The 17,441-nt window shown below is 38.4% G+C and overlaps 1 protein-coding gene across 11 annotated transcripts in view; it reads left to right on the forward strand.

Annotated features, from left to right (window-relative positions):
• Herc1 (HECT and RLD domain containing E3 ubiquitin protein ligase family member 1) overlaps positions 1-17,441 on the forward strand; it is a 162,602-nt gene that overhangs the window by 117,299 nt on the left and 27,862 nt on the right. For all 11 annotated transcript variants that reach the window (XM_036192321.1, XM_036192314.1, XM_036192311.1 and 8 more), the window contains 13 exons: positions 775-949; positions 1,875-2,145; positions 2,262-2,475; positions 3,432-3,637; positions 5,107-5,234; positions 6,627-6,754; positions 9,465-9,665; positions 10,818-10,948; positions 11,978-12,177; positions 12,587-12,692; positions 15,031-15,177; positions 15,556-15,657; positions 16,695-16,868. In XM_036192321.1, coding sequence (XP_036048214.1) covers positions 775-949; positions 1,875-2,145; positions 2,262-2,475; positions 3,432-3,637; positions 5,107-5,234; positions 6,627-6,754; positions 9,465-9,665; positions 10,818-10,948; positions 11,978-12,177; positions 12,587-12,692; positions 15,031-15,177; positions 15,556-15,657; positions 16,695-16,868 — 2,183 coding nt within the window. The remainder of the gene's footprint in view (positions 1-774; positions 950-1,874; positions 2,146-2,261; positions 2,476-3,431; positions 3,638-5,106; positions 5,235-6,626; positions 6,755-9,464; positions 9,666-10,817; positions 10,949-11,977; positions 12,178-12,586; positions 12,693-15,030; positions 15,178-15,555; positions 15,658-16,694; positions 16,869-17,441) is intronic.

The following is a 17,441-nucleotide window of genomic DNA, read 5'->3' on the forward strand; positions in this document are numbered from 1 at the left end:
TAATGATTTAGCCCCATTTCACATCACCAAGTCTCTTTAGCAGTTAGTTGGGGGAGGGATACTGAGTATAGGCCAGAGATTTGACGTGAGTTTTTTTCCTCTATTGTTTTCCACCAGTATGGTCTTTCACTGCACCTGATTGGAGCTCTTTGATTTAACTAGACTGGCCAAATTCACATGTGGGTGCACCCACTACACACACACCAAAATTTTAAAATTGTCACTATTAATGACTTAGCTCTTTATGTGTACTCAAAGTGTGTCTTACTTATGTCTTTCTTGGGCTGGAGAGATGGATTGTGGTTAAGAGCATTTGCTGCTCTTGTAAGATGACCTGAGTTCTGCTCCCAGCTTCCACATGGCTGCTAACAAATGTCTGTAACTTCAGTTCCAGGAGATTTGATGCCTTCTTCTGGCTTCTTTGGGCTCTGCACACACACAGTGCATGAAGTCAGAATACTTATACACATAAAACAAAAACAAATAAAATAGTTAAAAAAAACTATGCCTTTCCCTATCTGTTCATATCAGAAGTGACACAAAAAGAATGAAGAAAAACAAACATGTATTTAATGGAAGTTTTCTTCAATTAATTCAGAAATCTCTACATTTAATATCTTAGAGAATTTCTGCTAGTTATATCTAGGTGAGCAAAACACATTGTCTTGCTATATTTCTTTGCAGACTAGAATCTATGTAAAACAAGGTAGAAGAATTCAGTAGTCCAGGTGCTTTACCTTACTTTGTAGAGAACTGAACACAATCTGCTTTCAGGTTGCCATGGTTCTGTGGAAAAGAGTTCCTCTGGAAGAGTAACACTTGGAGAACAGGCAGCAGCCCTTGCGAACCCTCATGACCGGGTGGTGGCTTTAAAGAGAGTGACCGCTGCAGCTCAAGTCCTTCTGGCCAGAACCATGGTCATGCGGGCACTGTCTCTTCTCTCAGTCAGGTAAGTGTTGTGTCAAATGATGCAGTTAGCTTCTGAGGTACTTCACACAGGAGTATGGTGGGGGATATGAGAGAGTTTTCAAAACTTGAAAATATGTTGTTGAATGAACGTAGGTTAGACTTAGTCACTATTGTTATTTATTCAGTTGATGCTTGGCTCTTTTTAGGTTGAAAGAATACCAATTTAGTTCCAGAGTCAATTGCTTATCTTTTTTGTTGCTCTTCCGGAAATTGGAAACTAAGCTGTTCCAGTTGATACTAGGTAAAAATTAAAGAGTGAACGAGTGTTTCTGCAGAACTCATGCTATATAAAGGTTAAAAATAGACATCTAATGTATAGACCTCAGGCAGGGGTTACTGCAAGGCACAGTGGCTTCAAGGAGCCCCTAACAAGCTTCTGATGTGCTGCTAGAGTTCTGTCTCTTGACCTAGAAAGTGGCTACATGGAGATTTCCAGACTGAAAGTTCAGGCTCTGTGAACATTCCTAATGTCATATTCTAGTTTAGTGATAACTCTCAATGCATACAATATTCATTATAAAGAAAAAGTTTAGCCGGGCAGCAGTGGCTCACGCCTGTAATCCCAACACTTGGGAGGTAGAGGCAGGCAGGTGGATCTCTGTGAGTTCGAGGCCAGCCTGGTCTACAGAGCTAGTCCAGGACAGGCTACAGAGAAACCCTGTCTCGAAAAACCAAAAAAAAAAAAGAAAGAAAGAAAAAAAAAAGAAAGAAAGAAAAAGTTTAGATGACCATTTCAGTTTTACCTTATGTTTTGAAATAAGGACATTTTTGTGACTAATGATGGCATAGCTTTTGTTTGAGTTTTGTTTTTGATGATGAGGATGGTGTATGTATGTGGGGTGCAAAATTGTCCCTTAAGAAACCTATTTTCTTCGTTTATCTGAAGTGTTCTCTTTTCCTGGCAGTGGTTCCAGCTGTAGCCTGGCTGCCGGTCTTGAGTCTCTGGGGTTAACAGATATCCGTACGCTGGTTCGGTTAATGTGCTTAGCCGCAGCAGGGAGAGCTGGCCTTTCCACCAGCCCTTCTGCCATGGCAAGTACCGCAGACCGTTCACGAGGTGGGCACAGCAAGGCCGGCAAGCCCATTTCTTGCCTGGCCTACCTGAGCACAGCAGTGGGCTGCCTGGCCTCAAACACTCCGAGTGCTGCAAAGCTGCTGGTGCAGCTGTGTACACAGGTAAGGCGGCTTGGGGCACCCCGCCCTGTTTCCCAGGGAGTCTCAGCACTGGAATTCAATTTTTCTATTCCACAAGTATGTAACAATTAAATTGTCTGTCCCAATTGCCTCTTCAGAACTTGATCTCTGCTGCAACAGGTGTCAATCTCACCACGGTGGATGATCCAATTCAGCGGAAGTTTCTACCCAGCTTCCTCCGTGGCATTGCCGAAGAAAACAAGCTTGTAACCTCCCCAAACTTTGTTGTCACTCAAGCCCTTGTGGCATTATTGGCAGACAAAGGGGCCAAACTGAGACCCAACTATGATAAGTCAGAAGTAGAAAAGAAAGGTGGGTTTCATATTGTTTGAGTACAGTCTTCTAATTGACGTGATTCATGTTTTACGGGGTGTAGTTTTGCATTGTCATCTGTGATAAAGGGCATTTAAGTTTAAAACATAAAAGAATTTCAGAGATAGCTTTGGTATTTGAGACAAGGTCTAACTGTGTAGTCCCAAGTTGGCCTCACACCTGCAGTCTTCTTACCTGTGCCTCTTGGATGCTGGGATTTACAGGCTTACTCAGACCAAGAAATGAGTATTAGAAAAATGGACCAGTTTGTGTGGTTATAGGTGATGGCTTGAATCAACATAAATGGTAGGGTTCTTTCATACAATTTAAATAAAGACAGTATTGAAGATAACTCTTTGAAAGGACTACTTAAATTGCTATTTAACCTCTGCTTCAGTCAGGAACATTTAGCTGGGATTGGTGGACTTTGGGATCCACTGATCTAGTTCCTTGACTAGCTGTTAAGATCCATTTTAGAAAATGATTCATGTATTTGGTACTGAGTATTAGAACCCAGAGCCTTGTGGGCTCTGATCATGTGCTCTGTCACGGAGCTATAACCCTGCTTATGCCCCTGCTAAGGTGCTCTGTAAGCACAGGCACGAGGTTATTGGTCTTAAGGGCCCATTGCCTTTGCATAGGCTAGAAAATGATTTCTGCTGTATTCCCAGTCTAAGTTTTAGAGCAAGCACTATTTATTGGTGTATGATAAAATATTCATTTGAAGTGAATCAGATTTATTATAGAATTTGGTGTGAGATAAATATGTTATATCTTATACGCATACCTTAGTAAAATAATTACTTAAAAAGAGCTAATTTATAAAGAAATGGGTTAACCCATTTTTGTTTGTTCTTCACCACCAACTCTCACCTGGGCATCATTTCATTGTTTTGTTTAAGCAGGTTTTATTGCCCAATTGTATGCCCATCCTTCCTATGATCCTTCTGCTGTAGGCCCTCTGGAGCTGGCTAATGCCCTGGCAGCCTGCTGCCTCTCCTCTAGGCTGTCCTCACAGCATAGGCAATGGGCTGCTCAACAACTTGTGCGCACTCTTGCTGCACATGACCGTGACAACCAAACTGCTCCACAAACACTCGCTGATATGGGAGGAGATCTCAGAAAATGCTCATTTATCAAGTTGGAGGCTCATCAAAACAGAGTATGTATTTTGAATATAAGGTATGTTAATTACCTATATAACTGCTCAGATGCTCAGAGTGTAAGTCTTTTTTTTTTTTTTTTTTTGGTTTTTCGAGACAGGGTTTCTCTGTAGCTTTGGAGGCTGTCCTGGAACTCGCTTTGTAGGCCAGGCTGGCCTCGAACTCACAGAGATCCACTTGTCTCTGCCTCCCGAGTGCTGGGATTACAGGCGTGCACCACCACCGCCCAGCTCAGTGTCTCTTTTTGTGTCTCCTTTTCTCACACGTATATACATAATTACCAAGATTTGCTTAAGTAGTTGCCAGTTCTAGTTTCTTTTTGTGTGGGTTGGCAGAAAGAAATCACTTGCTAAAAAATGAAGGCTTATCTGTACAACAAGGAACATTGCTATTCTATTGTAGCTGACTAATTTAGTGGGCCTCTAAATTTTTAAGAAGCAAGTGCTGAAATATATTAATTGATTTAAAAATCACTATGTAGTCTGTGTTACTTTTAGAATATATATTTAAATTTTTTAAGGTTTTTTTTTTTCTTCTTTTTTTTTTTTTTTTTTTTCGATACAGGGTTTCTCTGTGTAGCTTTGCGCCTTTCCTGGAACTTACTCTGTAGACCAGACTGGCCTTGAACTCACAGAGATCCACCTGCCCCTGCCTCCTGAGTGCTGGGATTAAAGGCATGCGCCACCACCGCCCGGCGCATTTTTTTTTTTTAAATGTAGTGGGTAGAAGAGTAGAGGGTTATGTGCATGTGAGTGCATGTACCCATGGAGATCAGAGTCATTGACTTCCCCTGGACCTGGAGTTGCAGGTGGTTGTGAATTGCCCAATGTGGGTACTGGGAACCAAACTTGGGTCCTCTGTGAAAGCAGTATAGGCCTGTAGCCACTGAACCATCTTCAGTCCCATAGGAAGTTCACACTAACATCAGTTCCATCTGGAAGGGATATGAGAAGTGTGTGTGGCAGCTTGCTCTGCCTCTTGAAGTCATTCCTTCTCAGTATGTTATAATATTTATCTTTATTGAATTAAACATTTAGTTAGGATTTTAATAGGGAGCCTTTAAGGTGGCTCATTGGGTAATTTTTTCCATCCAAGCCTGATGACCCAAGGGAAACACATGCTATAGGAGAGAACTGACTCCCCAAAATGTGACTGCCACATGTTCACTGGGCATATGTGTTCTCCCCCCCATATCTACATACATATAGTAATAATTAATAAAAATAAAAGTGAATATAAAAAAGATCTTAATAGGCCTCAAGTAACTTGAAGGATTTTGGGCAAAGTACTTTAAAGCTGTACTTCAAACAAGTATTTTACAAGGCATTTAGAAAATGAAACCATATATAGTGGATTACACCATGGATATTTTTGCAGTTTCATGGTAGATAGCTTTTTTATAGAACTTCAAATGATGAAGTCCTTTAAATCAAAACTTGACTTGGCTTATCTATCTTAACTTTTCTAGGTAATGACATGTGTTTGGTGTAATAAAAAAGGCCTGCTGGCTACAAGTGGCAACGATGGCACTATTCGGGTGTGGAATGTCACCAAGAAGCAGTACTCACTGCAACAGACCTGTGTATTCAATAGACTGTAAGTGCTTGTTCTGCTGGCGTAAAGTTGAGTTGGTCTTTAGCATACCTCCCCTTGGTTATGTTAGCATAGTCCATTCTCATTAAAACTTTAAAGGTTTTTCTTTTAGAATAGTATTTCTAAATCTCCAGAGTGTATGTTTAGGCTTATTAAAAATTTGCCTACTAACAAATACACGTTTAACTAGCTAGTACAGTGTATTAATTTTCAGCAGTCTTCAGTGGCTATTTGGGAATTAGAGGAATTGTTTTGTATCAGCATGTTGCATTCTTATAGTACTATAACTAGCTGTAGTTATTTCCTTTATGTTTTTTAAATTGATTTAAAAGTTTTCAAATAAAAAAAAATCACACATTGAAATTAACCAAGCCCAAAGTCTGTGTATCACATTGAACTTTTGTACAGTCAGAACAGCCACTTGGAATAGCGGCTGTGAAGCATTGCACTGGATTTTACTGGCACTGTTTAATATATTTTTATGTACTTACCTACCACAAAAAATGGAAACTCCACAAGAGAGTTCGAACTAAAACACATTGGCTTTGTGTACTCCTTTATAACTCATGTCCATTACCTACACTTAGTCCTTCCTCACCTCCTAATGGTTCTCTTTTATACAGATTATACTATACCTACATGTACATTTGTTTGCATGTATTTTATTGGCTAGATTCCCACATATAGAAGAGGTCTTGTGCTTTTTTTCTTTCTGAGATTGTGTGATCTCACTTGACATTATACATTCTAAGTCCATTCATTTTCTTAAAAATTTTGTGATAAATTTTTACCTAGAACTGAATATTATTCCATTTTTTATAGACACCAGATTTTCATTATCCATTCATCTGTTGATAGACAACTAGATTGCTTCCAACTATGTTACAGTAAAAGATAAACAATAAATATGTGAGTAGTACAAATATTCCAATGATAGAATATGGAGTTCTCAGTGTATATGCCCAGGAGTGAAGTAGCTGGACCATATGGTAGTTCTGTTTTAATTTTTGAGAACTCTCCAAACTAATTTTCACAGTGGCTGTTTGAATTGACATCACAACCAACAGTGAATTTGGTGAAAGTTCCTTTCTCTCCATAAATTCCTTTGCTGAGACCTTCTGTATAAGGCATACAGAAATTAGTGTACTCTGAATAGTATCTGTCTATAACCCATAACAATTTTGAATATCTTTACTGGCAAATTCTGTCATAATTGTGAGTAGTTGAAGCATCATTCTTTCATAATTGGCATCTTCTCTGTGATGACAAATACTGCTGATTAAGAATATCCTATGATAACTAGCCTGTATGTACCCCTTGCTTTAAGGTTTGAAATCTAGCTTACTAAATTTAAAAATGGGGATGGAAATTGCACACTTGTCTGTTTCATTTTAGGGAAGGAGATGCTGAGGAAAGCCTTGGATCACCTAGCGACCCAAGCTTCTCACCTGTTTCCTGGAGTATCAGTGGCAAATACCTTGCTGGGGCTTTGGAAAAGATGGTGAACATCTGGCAGGTTAATGGTAAGAGTCCTGAGAATACTGCAGTGGATGCAGCTCAGCTTTCTTCTCACTGAGTCTGGAGGTCAAGCAGTGGCTTGGCTTCTCTTTACCTGGAAATCCATGAGCTGTTCAACAGTTATGAGAATCCTACACAGGATGCACTTCCTGGAAGTTTCAGATACCTACTGTTACAAACCAAAGCTTCTTTTAATGCAGCAGTAAGCAGGCTTTGAGGAGAGGTAGTAGTTGCTAGGTTTTAAGCTATATAATTTTCAGTCACTTGAAATAGCTCATTTATGTTTCTTTCAGAGGTAAATTTTTGTTTTTGTTTTGTTTTTCAAGACAGATTTTTTTTTTCTGTGTAACAGCCCTGGCTATCCTGATCTCGCTTTGTAGACCAGGCTGGCCTCAAACTCAGAGATCTGCCTGCCTCTGCCTCCCAGTGCTGGGATTAAAGGCTTGCACACCATACTAGGCAGAGATAAACATATTTTTTTTTCTTTTTTTTTTTGGTTTTTTTGAGACAGGTTTTCTCTGTGTAGCCTTGTGCCTTTCCTAGAACTCACTTGGTAGCCAGGGCTGGCCTCGAACTCACAGAGATCCGCCTGGCTCTGCCTCCCGAGTGCTGGGATTAAAGGCGTGCGCCACCACCGCCTGGTGAGATAAGCATTTTTATTAGGCTTTTTTACATTTATTTATGTGGGTGTACACATATGTCATGGTGCATCTGTGGAGATCTGAGAACAGCTTGAAGAAATTTTCTCCTACCATGTGGATCCCAGGGATTGAATTAGGTCATTAGGCTTAAAAGCAAGTGCCTTTTCCCGCTAAGCCATCTCAGACTCCCTGTCGGTTTTTATTGTGTCTCTCTGGGAAATCAAAAATACCATTGTAATTATAGACTTACTAGTAGTATTTGTTTATTTTTACGTGTTTCAGAAATGGCTGTTGTCATTCACACAGTTGAGGAGCAGCTAGCTAGTCCTTGCTGTAGGTACATTATTCATATCAATTGGGTTTTCGGTAGTTATCAGGAGTCACTGAGCATTATGGCCCATGGAGTTTCAGTACTTGGGAGGCAGAGACAGGAGGATTGCTGAGAGTTGAGGGTCAGACTGGGCTACATGGTGAGGCCTATGTCACAGACAGACAAACCAGAAGCAGAAGTGTCTTATGCTGCCTTCAGCCTTCTCCCACTGTCCTTGGGAAGAAACATGCGCCACTTTTGCTCGCAGTGAAAGCGCTTCAGTGCTCGCCATTTGCCGCAGCAGCATTTGTTCTGGGATTCTGTGCTGTGTTCTATAAGTAGTTAAGTGAAATACTTGGCTTGAGTGATAAAGAAGACATGAGTACAAAAATCTTGTTTTCACAGACCTTTAGATTCATAGGCTGTTGTAAATTGGAAACTGCATGGGTCTATTAACTAATAAGTATTTTTTTCTTGTTTTTTTTTTTTTGAAATTTCTTTTTTTTTAAGTACAAGTAATCATTATTGAAATAAAGACAATGACATATACATTCTCAACCATACATGTGTTCCTTTTGATGAAGACTTTTATATTTTCTTCAGGTTTAAATACTCAGGCATTAAGAGATATACTCTTGAGTGCTCATGTTCAATAATAATGTAGAAAATTACATTAAAAATGGCAATGGTTTTAATTTGTGGAATACAATCAAATATACCTTATGTAACTATAGATAGTAATTCTCAAGAACCAAACTTGATGCTTTCTAATCTGTTTTTAATTCACATTCTACAGAGTCATAAAACAATGTTTAATTTTGAGAACAATACTATCTGGTGGAAAACATTCTGCAAGTTGTGAGTGACATCCTCTGGCAGAATTTCCTGACTTGGGGATTATAATCACCACAATTAAGCAAGAAAATTTTAAGTTTTCCAAATAATGTTGCAGGTTTTTTTCTTACTCTTTTAGTCTTTTGACTCTTTGGGTTTCAATACACAGCTCCCGAGTAAATGCCCAGCCTTAAGTTGGCTTTTTTCTTGGAGCTTTTAATTTAAATTATGCCACCTACTTTCTGCTTCTGGCCTTTTCCTTTTCTTACTTTTGTGCATTTTACATTCACTCTTACTCCATGGCAGCTGTGTGGCTGTGTGGCTGTGTGGCTGTGTGGCTGTGTGGCTGGTCCCCTAGCGTCCTCCTTTCCTTGTTCTCTTGTTCTTCCTTCTTTTCCTCTCAGATTGCCCCTTCTATTTATTCTCTCTGCCTGCCAACCCCACCTGTCCTTCCTCCTGCCTTGCTGAAATTTCTATTTATTAGTTTTTGCTCTCTCTCTATATATTTGTATATATAGTTATTTGACATATATATATACATATATGTATATATATGTTTATTTATTTATTTATCTCTCTATCTATTTATTTATTTATTTATTTATTTATTTATTCCAGAGCTGAAGACTGAACCCAGGGCCTTGCGCTTGCTAGGCTAAGCCCTCTACAAATCCCCAACCCCGTGTTCTTTTTTTAAGAGTTAAATAGGGGGCTAGAGAGATGGCTCAGTGGTTTAAGAGTACTGATTGCTCTTCCAGAGGACCCAGGTTCAATTCCCAGCACCCACATGGCAACTCACAACTGTCTGTGACTCTAGTTCCAATGGGCCCAACTCTCATGGCAAGACACCAATGCACATAAAGCAAAAATAAATAAATAGAAACAAAGACAAGAGTTAAATAGGGCAAATTACCATTTCTCTTTCTGTAGGAGGAAAAGGACTAGTAGATATTCAGCCTCACTGGGTGTCTGCCCTGGCTTGGCCAGAAGAAGGTCCAGCTACAGCCTGGTCTGGAGAGTCTCCAGAGTTATTACTGGTGGGACGGATGGACGGATCTCTAGGACTGATTGAAGTTGTTGATGTGTCCACTATGCACCGCCGAGAACTGGAACACTGCTATCGAAAGGATGGTAAGAAGTTATACTAGTCAAGAAATTAGACAGATAGACAAAAAGGTTTGGGCTGAGTATAAATGATGAGGGAATGTTACTTTTGGCTTTATTCTCTAAAATTTCCAGGTATTTGATTTTAATTAGTAATTGAATTGAAATCTATTTCTCTCCTGCCCCTTACTGTATCTCTCTGACAAAGGGAGACTTGACTTTGTTTCTCCATATTCGTTATTCATCCTTTGTGTGAATGATTTAACATTTATAGCAGGATGTAAATATAACTTAAACGTTAGAGTTGTCAAAGAGGGGAGAAAAATCATTAGTTAAAAATAAGTTGTTAACAACTGAGTAAAATTAAGGAAATAGATGAAGATGGAGGAGAAAGGTTCCTGGACTCAGCAGAAAAAACAAATTGTGCCTGTTTTTTTTTTTTTTTTTATTACTGAGTACCTTTGAATAAGTGCATGTCTTATTAGCAGTTTTTAGTATTTATTGGGTTAAAGTCAAGTAATTCAGAGGTCACAGTGCCTGTTTGTATGGTATTCCATTTGGCAGGAAAGTTGTTTGTTATGTTTGGGTTTGGGCTTTTTAAAATCCACTTTTAAAATTTTGATAAGTTCATAGGCTTCGAAAGTTAGAAAGTTTTGAAAGGCTTAGAAGGAAAACCTTCCCATCTGCTCAGCCCCTCCCTATCCCTTCCTCTAGGTACTATTTCCTACTTCCGAGCTCACAGCATACAGAAAAGCAATGGTGATCAGAGGCTGGGATAGGACAGTCTTGAGAGCCTGAGAACACCAATTAGGGTATCAGAAGGAAGCGAGCAGATGGTTTTCTATGGTTTATGCTACTTTACTTCTGTTTTTATAGTAGATTCTTCCCCCAAAGAACTGGTACAGTACCTTAATACCAACCAAATTGTAACTGTCTTTCTTTTTTTTAACAAAATCTCCTTGAAAAGAATGAAATTTTAACAATGAGGCCATTTATTTCAATCATAAATGACATTCTTTAAAGTGGGTTGTATGGGCTCTAGGCTGTTGGTTCTAATTTGTGAGCTATGTGGAAGTTCTCTTGCTGTGATGGGTAGTATCACAGATCTCTCTCAAAGTGTCTAGTGATGTGTCTAGATCATGATAAACCCATCCTTTTTTTACATCTTTTTCATGGTAGTATCGGTCACTTGCATTGCCTGGTTCAGTGAAGACAGACCATTTGCAGTAGGATATTTTGATGGAAAATTGTTAATGGGAACAAAAGAACCACTTGAGAAAGGAGGCATTGTTCTTATCGATGCACATAAGGTAAAGGCCATCTTCCCAATGGTTGCTTTTCTTGATTCTTTTTTTGTAGTTTTGTTTGGTAGTAGTATTTTCAACAATGTTGTGCATTGGTTACTATGATTTAATAATCTGTTTTTACACAAAGTCTTTGTGCCATGTGTTCGCATGGAAGAATCTGTGGTTTGGTTTTTTTTTTAAGCTACAAAAGAAATGAAACAAAAGAGTGGAAGAGGAGTGCCCCAGGAATACCCCTGCCCGGGGCATTTCCACTAATACCAGGAGTTCCACTAAGGACACCTCAGAGTTTCCAGTCCCGTGTTTACAGGGCCACACAGTCAGGTGACAAAAGCAAGAAACCAGGAGTTGAGAAGTGTGGAAGGAGGGTTATAAAAACCACAGAGGGCTGGAGAGATGGCTCAGAGTTTAAGAGCACTGGCTGCTCTTCCCGAGGACCCAGGTTCAATTCCCAGCATTTAGCATGGCAGCTCACAGCCATCTGTAACTCAGTTCCAGGGATTCCTATGCCCTCTCTGGCCTCTACAGGCACCAGTCACGCACATAGAGCACAGACATGCATGCAGGCAAAATACTCATATGCATGAAATAAAATTATAAAAAAATGAAAAGAAAAACAGAAAAGCACAATGGTTAAGACATAGAAACACAAAACATGCCCTACACTATCATAAGCATTTGCACTAATTTGGGGTGAGGGATTTTTTTCTTTCTGTTTTTAAATCTGTCTTTTTCACATTGTAATGATTAGCAGTCAGTAAATGATTCAGTATGTACACATGCAAAGGAAAAGTAATGTATGTCTTCAGAGCCAGGTTTTCATAATTTATTTAACTTGACATTTATTCAGCTTTGACTGTAATAGACATATAATGTAGACTGTATTAAAAGGCAAGTTGATTAAGATTAGGAATTACATGGAAATATCAGATTCATATAAAAATAATTGAGTTAAATAGAAGTGTCATCCACAAATAATATAAAATACTTATTGTGAAGCGAGTATTATTCTGATTTTTTCCCTACCATTTTAAGGAAACTCTTGTTAGTATGAAATGGGACCCAACAGGCCATATTCTTACGACATGTGCCAAAGAAGAAAATGTGAAACTCTGGGGGCCTGTTTCAGGATGCTGGCGCTGTCTGCATTCGCTCTGTCATCCATCCACTGTAAATGGTATCGCCTGGTGCAGTCTTCCAGGGAAAGGATCCAAGTTGCAGTTACTGATGGCCACGTATGTTATAAATCTGTGTGTGTGTGTGTTGATTTTTATGGTAGTGTAGACTGTTACTTGCAATAGTATGACTTCCCAGTAATCTCTATTTAGTGTCTGTTACTATTTTTATAATGTGTAACACCATAAAATTACCTAAGAGGGGGCTGGAGAGATGACTCAGTGGTTAAGAAGAGCACTTGCTCTTCCAGAGGACCCAGGTTCAATCCCCACACCCACATGACTGCTCACAACTGTAACTCCAGTTTCAGGAGATCCAACACCCTCACACAGACATATATGCAGGCAAAACACCAATGCACATTAAAACAAACAAACAAATTTTTTAGAGATTGCCTAAAAAAATGCAGAGCAGATTTTCAGATTTTCATTTGGTATGTTTTCCTTTGTGATTTTTTTTTTTATTAAGTGGCTGTCAGAATGGCTTAGTGTGTGTTTGGCGTATTCCACAAGATACCACACAGACCAGTATGAGTAGCTCAGAAGGATGGTGGGACCAGGAATCAAATTGTCAGGTAATGTGTGGCTGTTTAAGACTATCTGAAACTGTAGTGCAATAACTCCTCCTCAGTAAGGCTTTTCTGCTATCCTGAAGGGCATGAGCCATCAGGGAAATGTACTAACTGTTGTAATTTGTATGCTCTCTCAAGTTCATGTAATTTTTATAAGTCAAGAATACTATTATTACTGGTTGCTGTGAGGTGTTTACTACATATTGAGTGGTGATCATGTTGGTGATGAATAAAATGGGTGTTATTGATATACTAGTCCTGAGTGAAGTTGGGTACAGTGGGGTGACACTGTAGGAGTTGCCATCCAGGGCATCTCCTACCAATGTCAGAATCGCACCTGCTGAAAGAAGAGTTATGAGCTTTGCTACTTACAAAGACGTCTAGACAAGTCACATAAACTCATGAATCTGGGAGTTGGGAGTTAAGGAGAAGAGAAAACACAAATAAAACCAGGAGGCATGCATGCTTCATCTCAGAGTAGACTTCCTAGACTTTTTCTACTCTCGACTTTCTTACACAAACCTGTGTGGATATATAAAGTAGGTGAGCACAGCAAACATTCACTGATGGTAAATCATAATGAAATTTATTTTAGGTCAATTCTTTGCTATACATCCAATTTTACCATTTATTAAAGAGGAAAGCAAATTTACATACTTATGGGATACATGTGCGTGTTTATTTTTACATTAAAGAATTAAGTCTTAACTGAGTGTTTGGTAGTGAAAGACCTAGAGCACCTTCAGTGTCCTTCAGAGCTGACCAATTTTTTATTCCATAATTGTCAGTACTGAGAACACTGTTTTGTATTAGTGCATAGTATAGAACGGCAGGTATATAAATAGAATCATTTCAAAGTTGTTGGAAATTCTGTCCCAATTCTGAGCCAAAAGATTTTTTTTGAAAAATTAAATTGGTCAGTGGCTTAAACCGCAAGTTTTAAAATCCAATGCTCAAATTCAGTACAACCCAAAAATATACTAGTTTGATACTTGCTAATGAATGGTAATTGGAGAGTACAAAAGACTTTGTTTTCTGAAATTAAACCATTACATTTCTGTAAGAACAATAAACTTTGTAAAAAAAATAATCACTACAATTCATAGCATGTAATCTCATGTTTTAACCAGGATGTTTCATGAAACTTTCACTGGTGTGTGTTACACAGTGGACAACATGCACAGTGCAGGGGACACATGTACTCAGAACCACGGCTACAGCAGGCAGGGTCATGCAATGCAAAGGCAATCACTATCAGAGACACCTGGGATCCATATGTGTTTGGTTTTGCATTAATTTTTTGTCATGAAATATTCAGAAAACTTTTGCTGTTTCCAAATGTTTCAGAGCCTTGGCATTCAGTTACTAGGTGGGCTCTGACCCTGTTTACTAAGTGTTGATATCACGTGCTCAGCTGATTGCCACTTCTGTAGAATTAAGAACCTGTTGTTAACAAAGTATCTAATTTTTTAAATAGAAGCCAAACCCCTACTATTTTAAGTAAAAACTCCAAATAATAAGATACTAATATCACCATTTTACAATTCTTTAAAATACTGAGTGCCTGATTAAACTGAATCTCTGAACTACCAGTTTGCAGCTCCTTTCTGTCTGTGATACAAACACCCTTTGAAGAAAGAAGCTCCCTTTAGTGGCCTTTGGGTAGATGGGTGCCTCTGGTACTCTCCTTAAACTAGAATAAAGAGGAAGCAAAGTGCAGGGAGAAGGGAAGGAGTAGCCAGCTAAGTGATAGGGGGGGAAGTGCCCCCCAAGAAGACATAGTGTCACAGACAGACCCATCAGCAGACAGTAGGGAAAATCTGTTTATATAGAATGATCACATGTAGTTCACAAGTGCTAGGTGAGAAAATAAAAATTACATGAAGTCAAGCTATTGGTCACAAGCAAAAGTCAAAATTTTCTGTCCCACAGGTATTGGAACTTTGAAATATAGTAATTTCTGCTTGTTTAAAGAAAATTAGCCAGGTGGCGATGGTGCACACCTTTAATTCCAGCACTCGGGAGGCAGGCGCAGGCAGTTCAAGGCCAGTCTGGTCTACAGAGTGAGTTATAGGACGGCCAGGGCTACCGAGGGAAACCCTATCTTAAAAAGCAAAACAAAACAAAAAAAAGAACAGAAAATTAGTTTAGAAAATATAGAAACAAAACTAGGTTGCTGCTTTATTGTTTGTCTTTCATCAAGTTAAGTAACTTTATGAGAGAAAATATCTCTACCTCAATCCCCAGTTTCCTACTACTGAAATATAAAATTTCCAATCTCAGAATCTCGAACCTGTAAATTATTTTTAAACTAATATATATTCAAAACAATTAATTGTAGGATGGCTATAGGAAATCGGTAGGAGCCAAGTGTGTTTATCAGCTGCGGGGACACATCACTCCTGTTCGGACTGTGGCCTTCAGTTCTGATGGGTTGGCCTTGGTGTCTGGTGGACTTGGAGGTCTTATGAACATTTGGTCTTTAAGGGTAAGGACACAGATTTTTTTTTTTAATGTTAAGAAACATTTTACATTATCTTGGACCATATATAATTAAAATTAACTAATCTTAAGAATATTTCATGTAACAGTGTCTTAGGTAATGAAGAAGCTCGTATAGAGATGACTCTTTCTATAAGATAGATGAATCATTTATAGAACCAGTCTCCTATCCTTTGGTTCTTCTTACTGAATAAATATTTTTAAAATGAAAAGTGGGTATAAAGTAAAAAGTAGGTTAAAGTCAAAGTTGTTGAATTCAGCTCAGTTATAATTTTTTAATGTATATTTAATATAAAGTAACAGATGTCGTGTCAACAATGCTTAAAGTCAGGAAATAAGCACTGATAAATATATCTCATTTTAGGATGGCTCTGTCTTACAAACTGTTGTGATAGGCTCTGGAGCTATTCAGACCACAGTATGGATTCCAGAAGTTGGGGTAGCTGCCTGCTCAAATAGATCAAAGGTAACATTACAGTCCCAACAAGTCACTGAGTATAAGCCTAGAGAAATTTTAGGAGTTACAGTCTAAGCCCCTCACTTCACAGAGGGACAACTGCTACCTAAAAGATCATTGCTTGCCCAAGAGAATGCAACTACTTAATGGTAGAAAGGAGGTTGAACCTGAGGATGCTCATTTCTTATCCTAGTTTCTTTCTGATGGACCTGGGCTTTGCCAAAAGTGCTTGATTTGATTTTTTTTTTTTTTAAATTTGTTCCATTGGAAGACACAGTAGATTCTGATTTTCTCACATGAATTTTGACAGCACTAAATATCTCAAAAGAATATTCTATGGGGAAAAAAAATCTCAAAAACATTTAAGTATCCAAAATATATCATGACTTTGAAATTTAAGAGTCTAGTAAAAGTGCTAGCCACCTGCTGTGAAAAAATTCTGATGTATGGTATTACCCCATAGCAGTCTTCATACTCTCAAAGATTAAAGCCAGTATGCTGTTTGATTTACATTTTAAGTGCTTAAATAGTGTTAAAAGAAGCTATAATCCTATGTGAATGGTCCTACTAAAAATAAAAATAAAAGCTAACCAAGCCTAGGATGTTTTTAAGATTAGCAATATACTACATAGCACCCTAAGCAGTACACACAGCCATGGAGGCTACTGCATAGAATAGGGCAGTTCTGGGGCTTTTGCATTGTGTTCCTGGGGAAACAGCTGTTTTTATTTCTACTGTTGTCCCTGTAGTCATGTCAGATTTATGAAGTGCACTGGATGCCTAGTCTTACAAGTCCTGTGAACTAGCAGATAATTGACATTGTATTTAAGGAAAATTTGTTAAGGTGGCTTTTTGTTTTGTTTTATTCACTTGTTTTACTTAAAATTAGGATGTTTTAAAGTTTCATAGACTTTTTTATATATAAAAAGGAAAAGTATTTAATTCAGTTACTGGAGAGAATTTCTCATGTTGATTGATGATGGCATGGTTTTTTAATCTTTTATTTAAACAAATTAATCGTATGGCATAATTTATTTTTCTACCAGGATGTTTTGGTTGTGAACTGTACAGCAGAATGGGCTTCTGCCAATCATGTTTTAGCAACCTGTAGGACAGCTCTGAAACAACAGGGTGTTCTGGGATTAAACATGGCTCCCTGCATGAGAGCTTTTCTGGAGCGGCTACCCATGATGCTTCAAGAGCAATATGCCTATGAAAAGGTAACTCATCACCCTAACTCCCATACTACTTGGTATAGAATTTGGATTCCACCCCACTCATCCCTCCCACAGGGACAGAACATTTAAGGGAAAGAATTGCAGCTTATTGGGACAGAAATGAAGTCACTTGTACCTATGCAGTTGTTCGGTAATCTTAAGCCCATTTTTATTTTCACCTGAGTAAAATGAAACTATAACCCCCAAATTTGTAGTGTTGATATTTGCTTTTTTTATTTATTTTTATTTTAATTAATTAATTAATTAATTAATTTTTGAGCTGAGGACGGAACCCAGGGCCTTGCATTTGCTAGGCAAGTACTCTACCACTGAGCTAAATCCCCAACCTGATACTTTCTTTTTCAGATGATTTATTCACTCCATACCCAGTTAATTTCACTGAAGAATCTGCCGGGATTTAGTTTTCATGGTCTCTGTGATAGATTTGCTCTGTCATGATTAAAGACTACCGTAAAAGAGAATTTATCTTTGATGACTACCAAGGTTTTCTTGGTAAAGGAAGAAATGTGAGAAGAGCCAGGTCTTTGTGATTTAGGTGTTATATACCTTGTTTAT

The sequence above is a fragment of the Onychomys torridus genome, chromosome 7, assembly GCF_903995425.1.
Source record: "Onychomys torridus chromosome 7, mOncTor1.1, whole genome shotgun sequence".
Taxonomy (NCBI): Eukaryota; Metazoa; Chordata; class Mammalia; order Rodentia; family Cricetidae; genus Onychomys; species Onychomys torridus.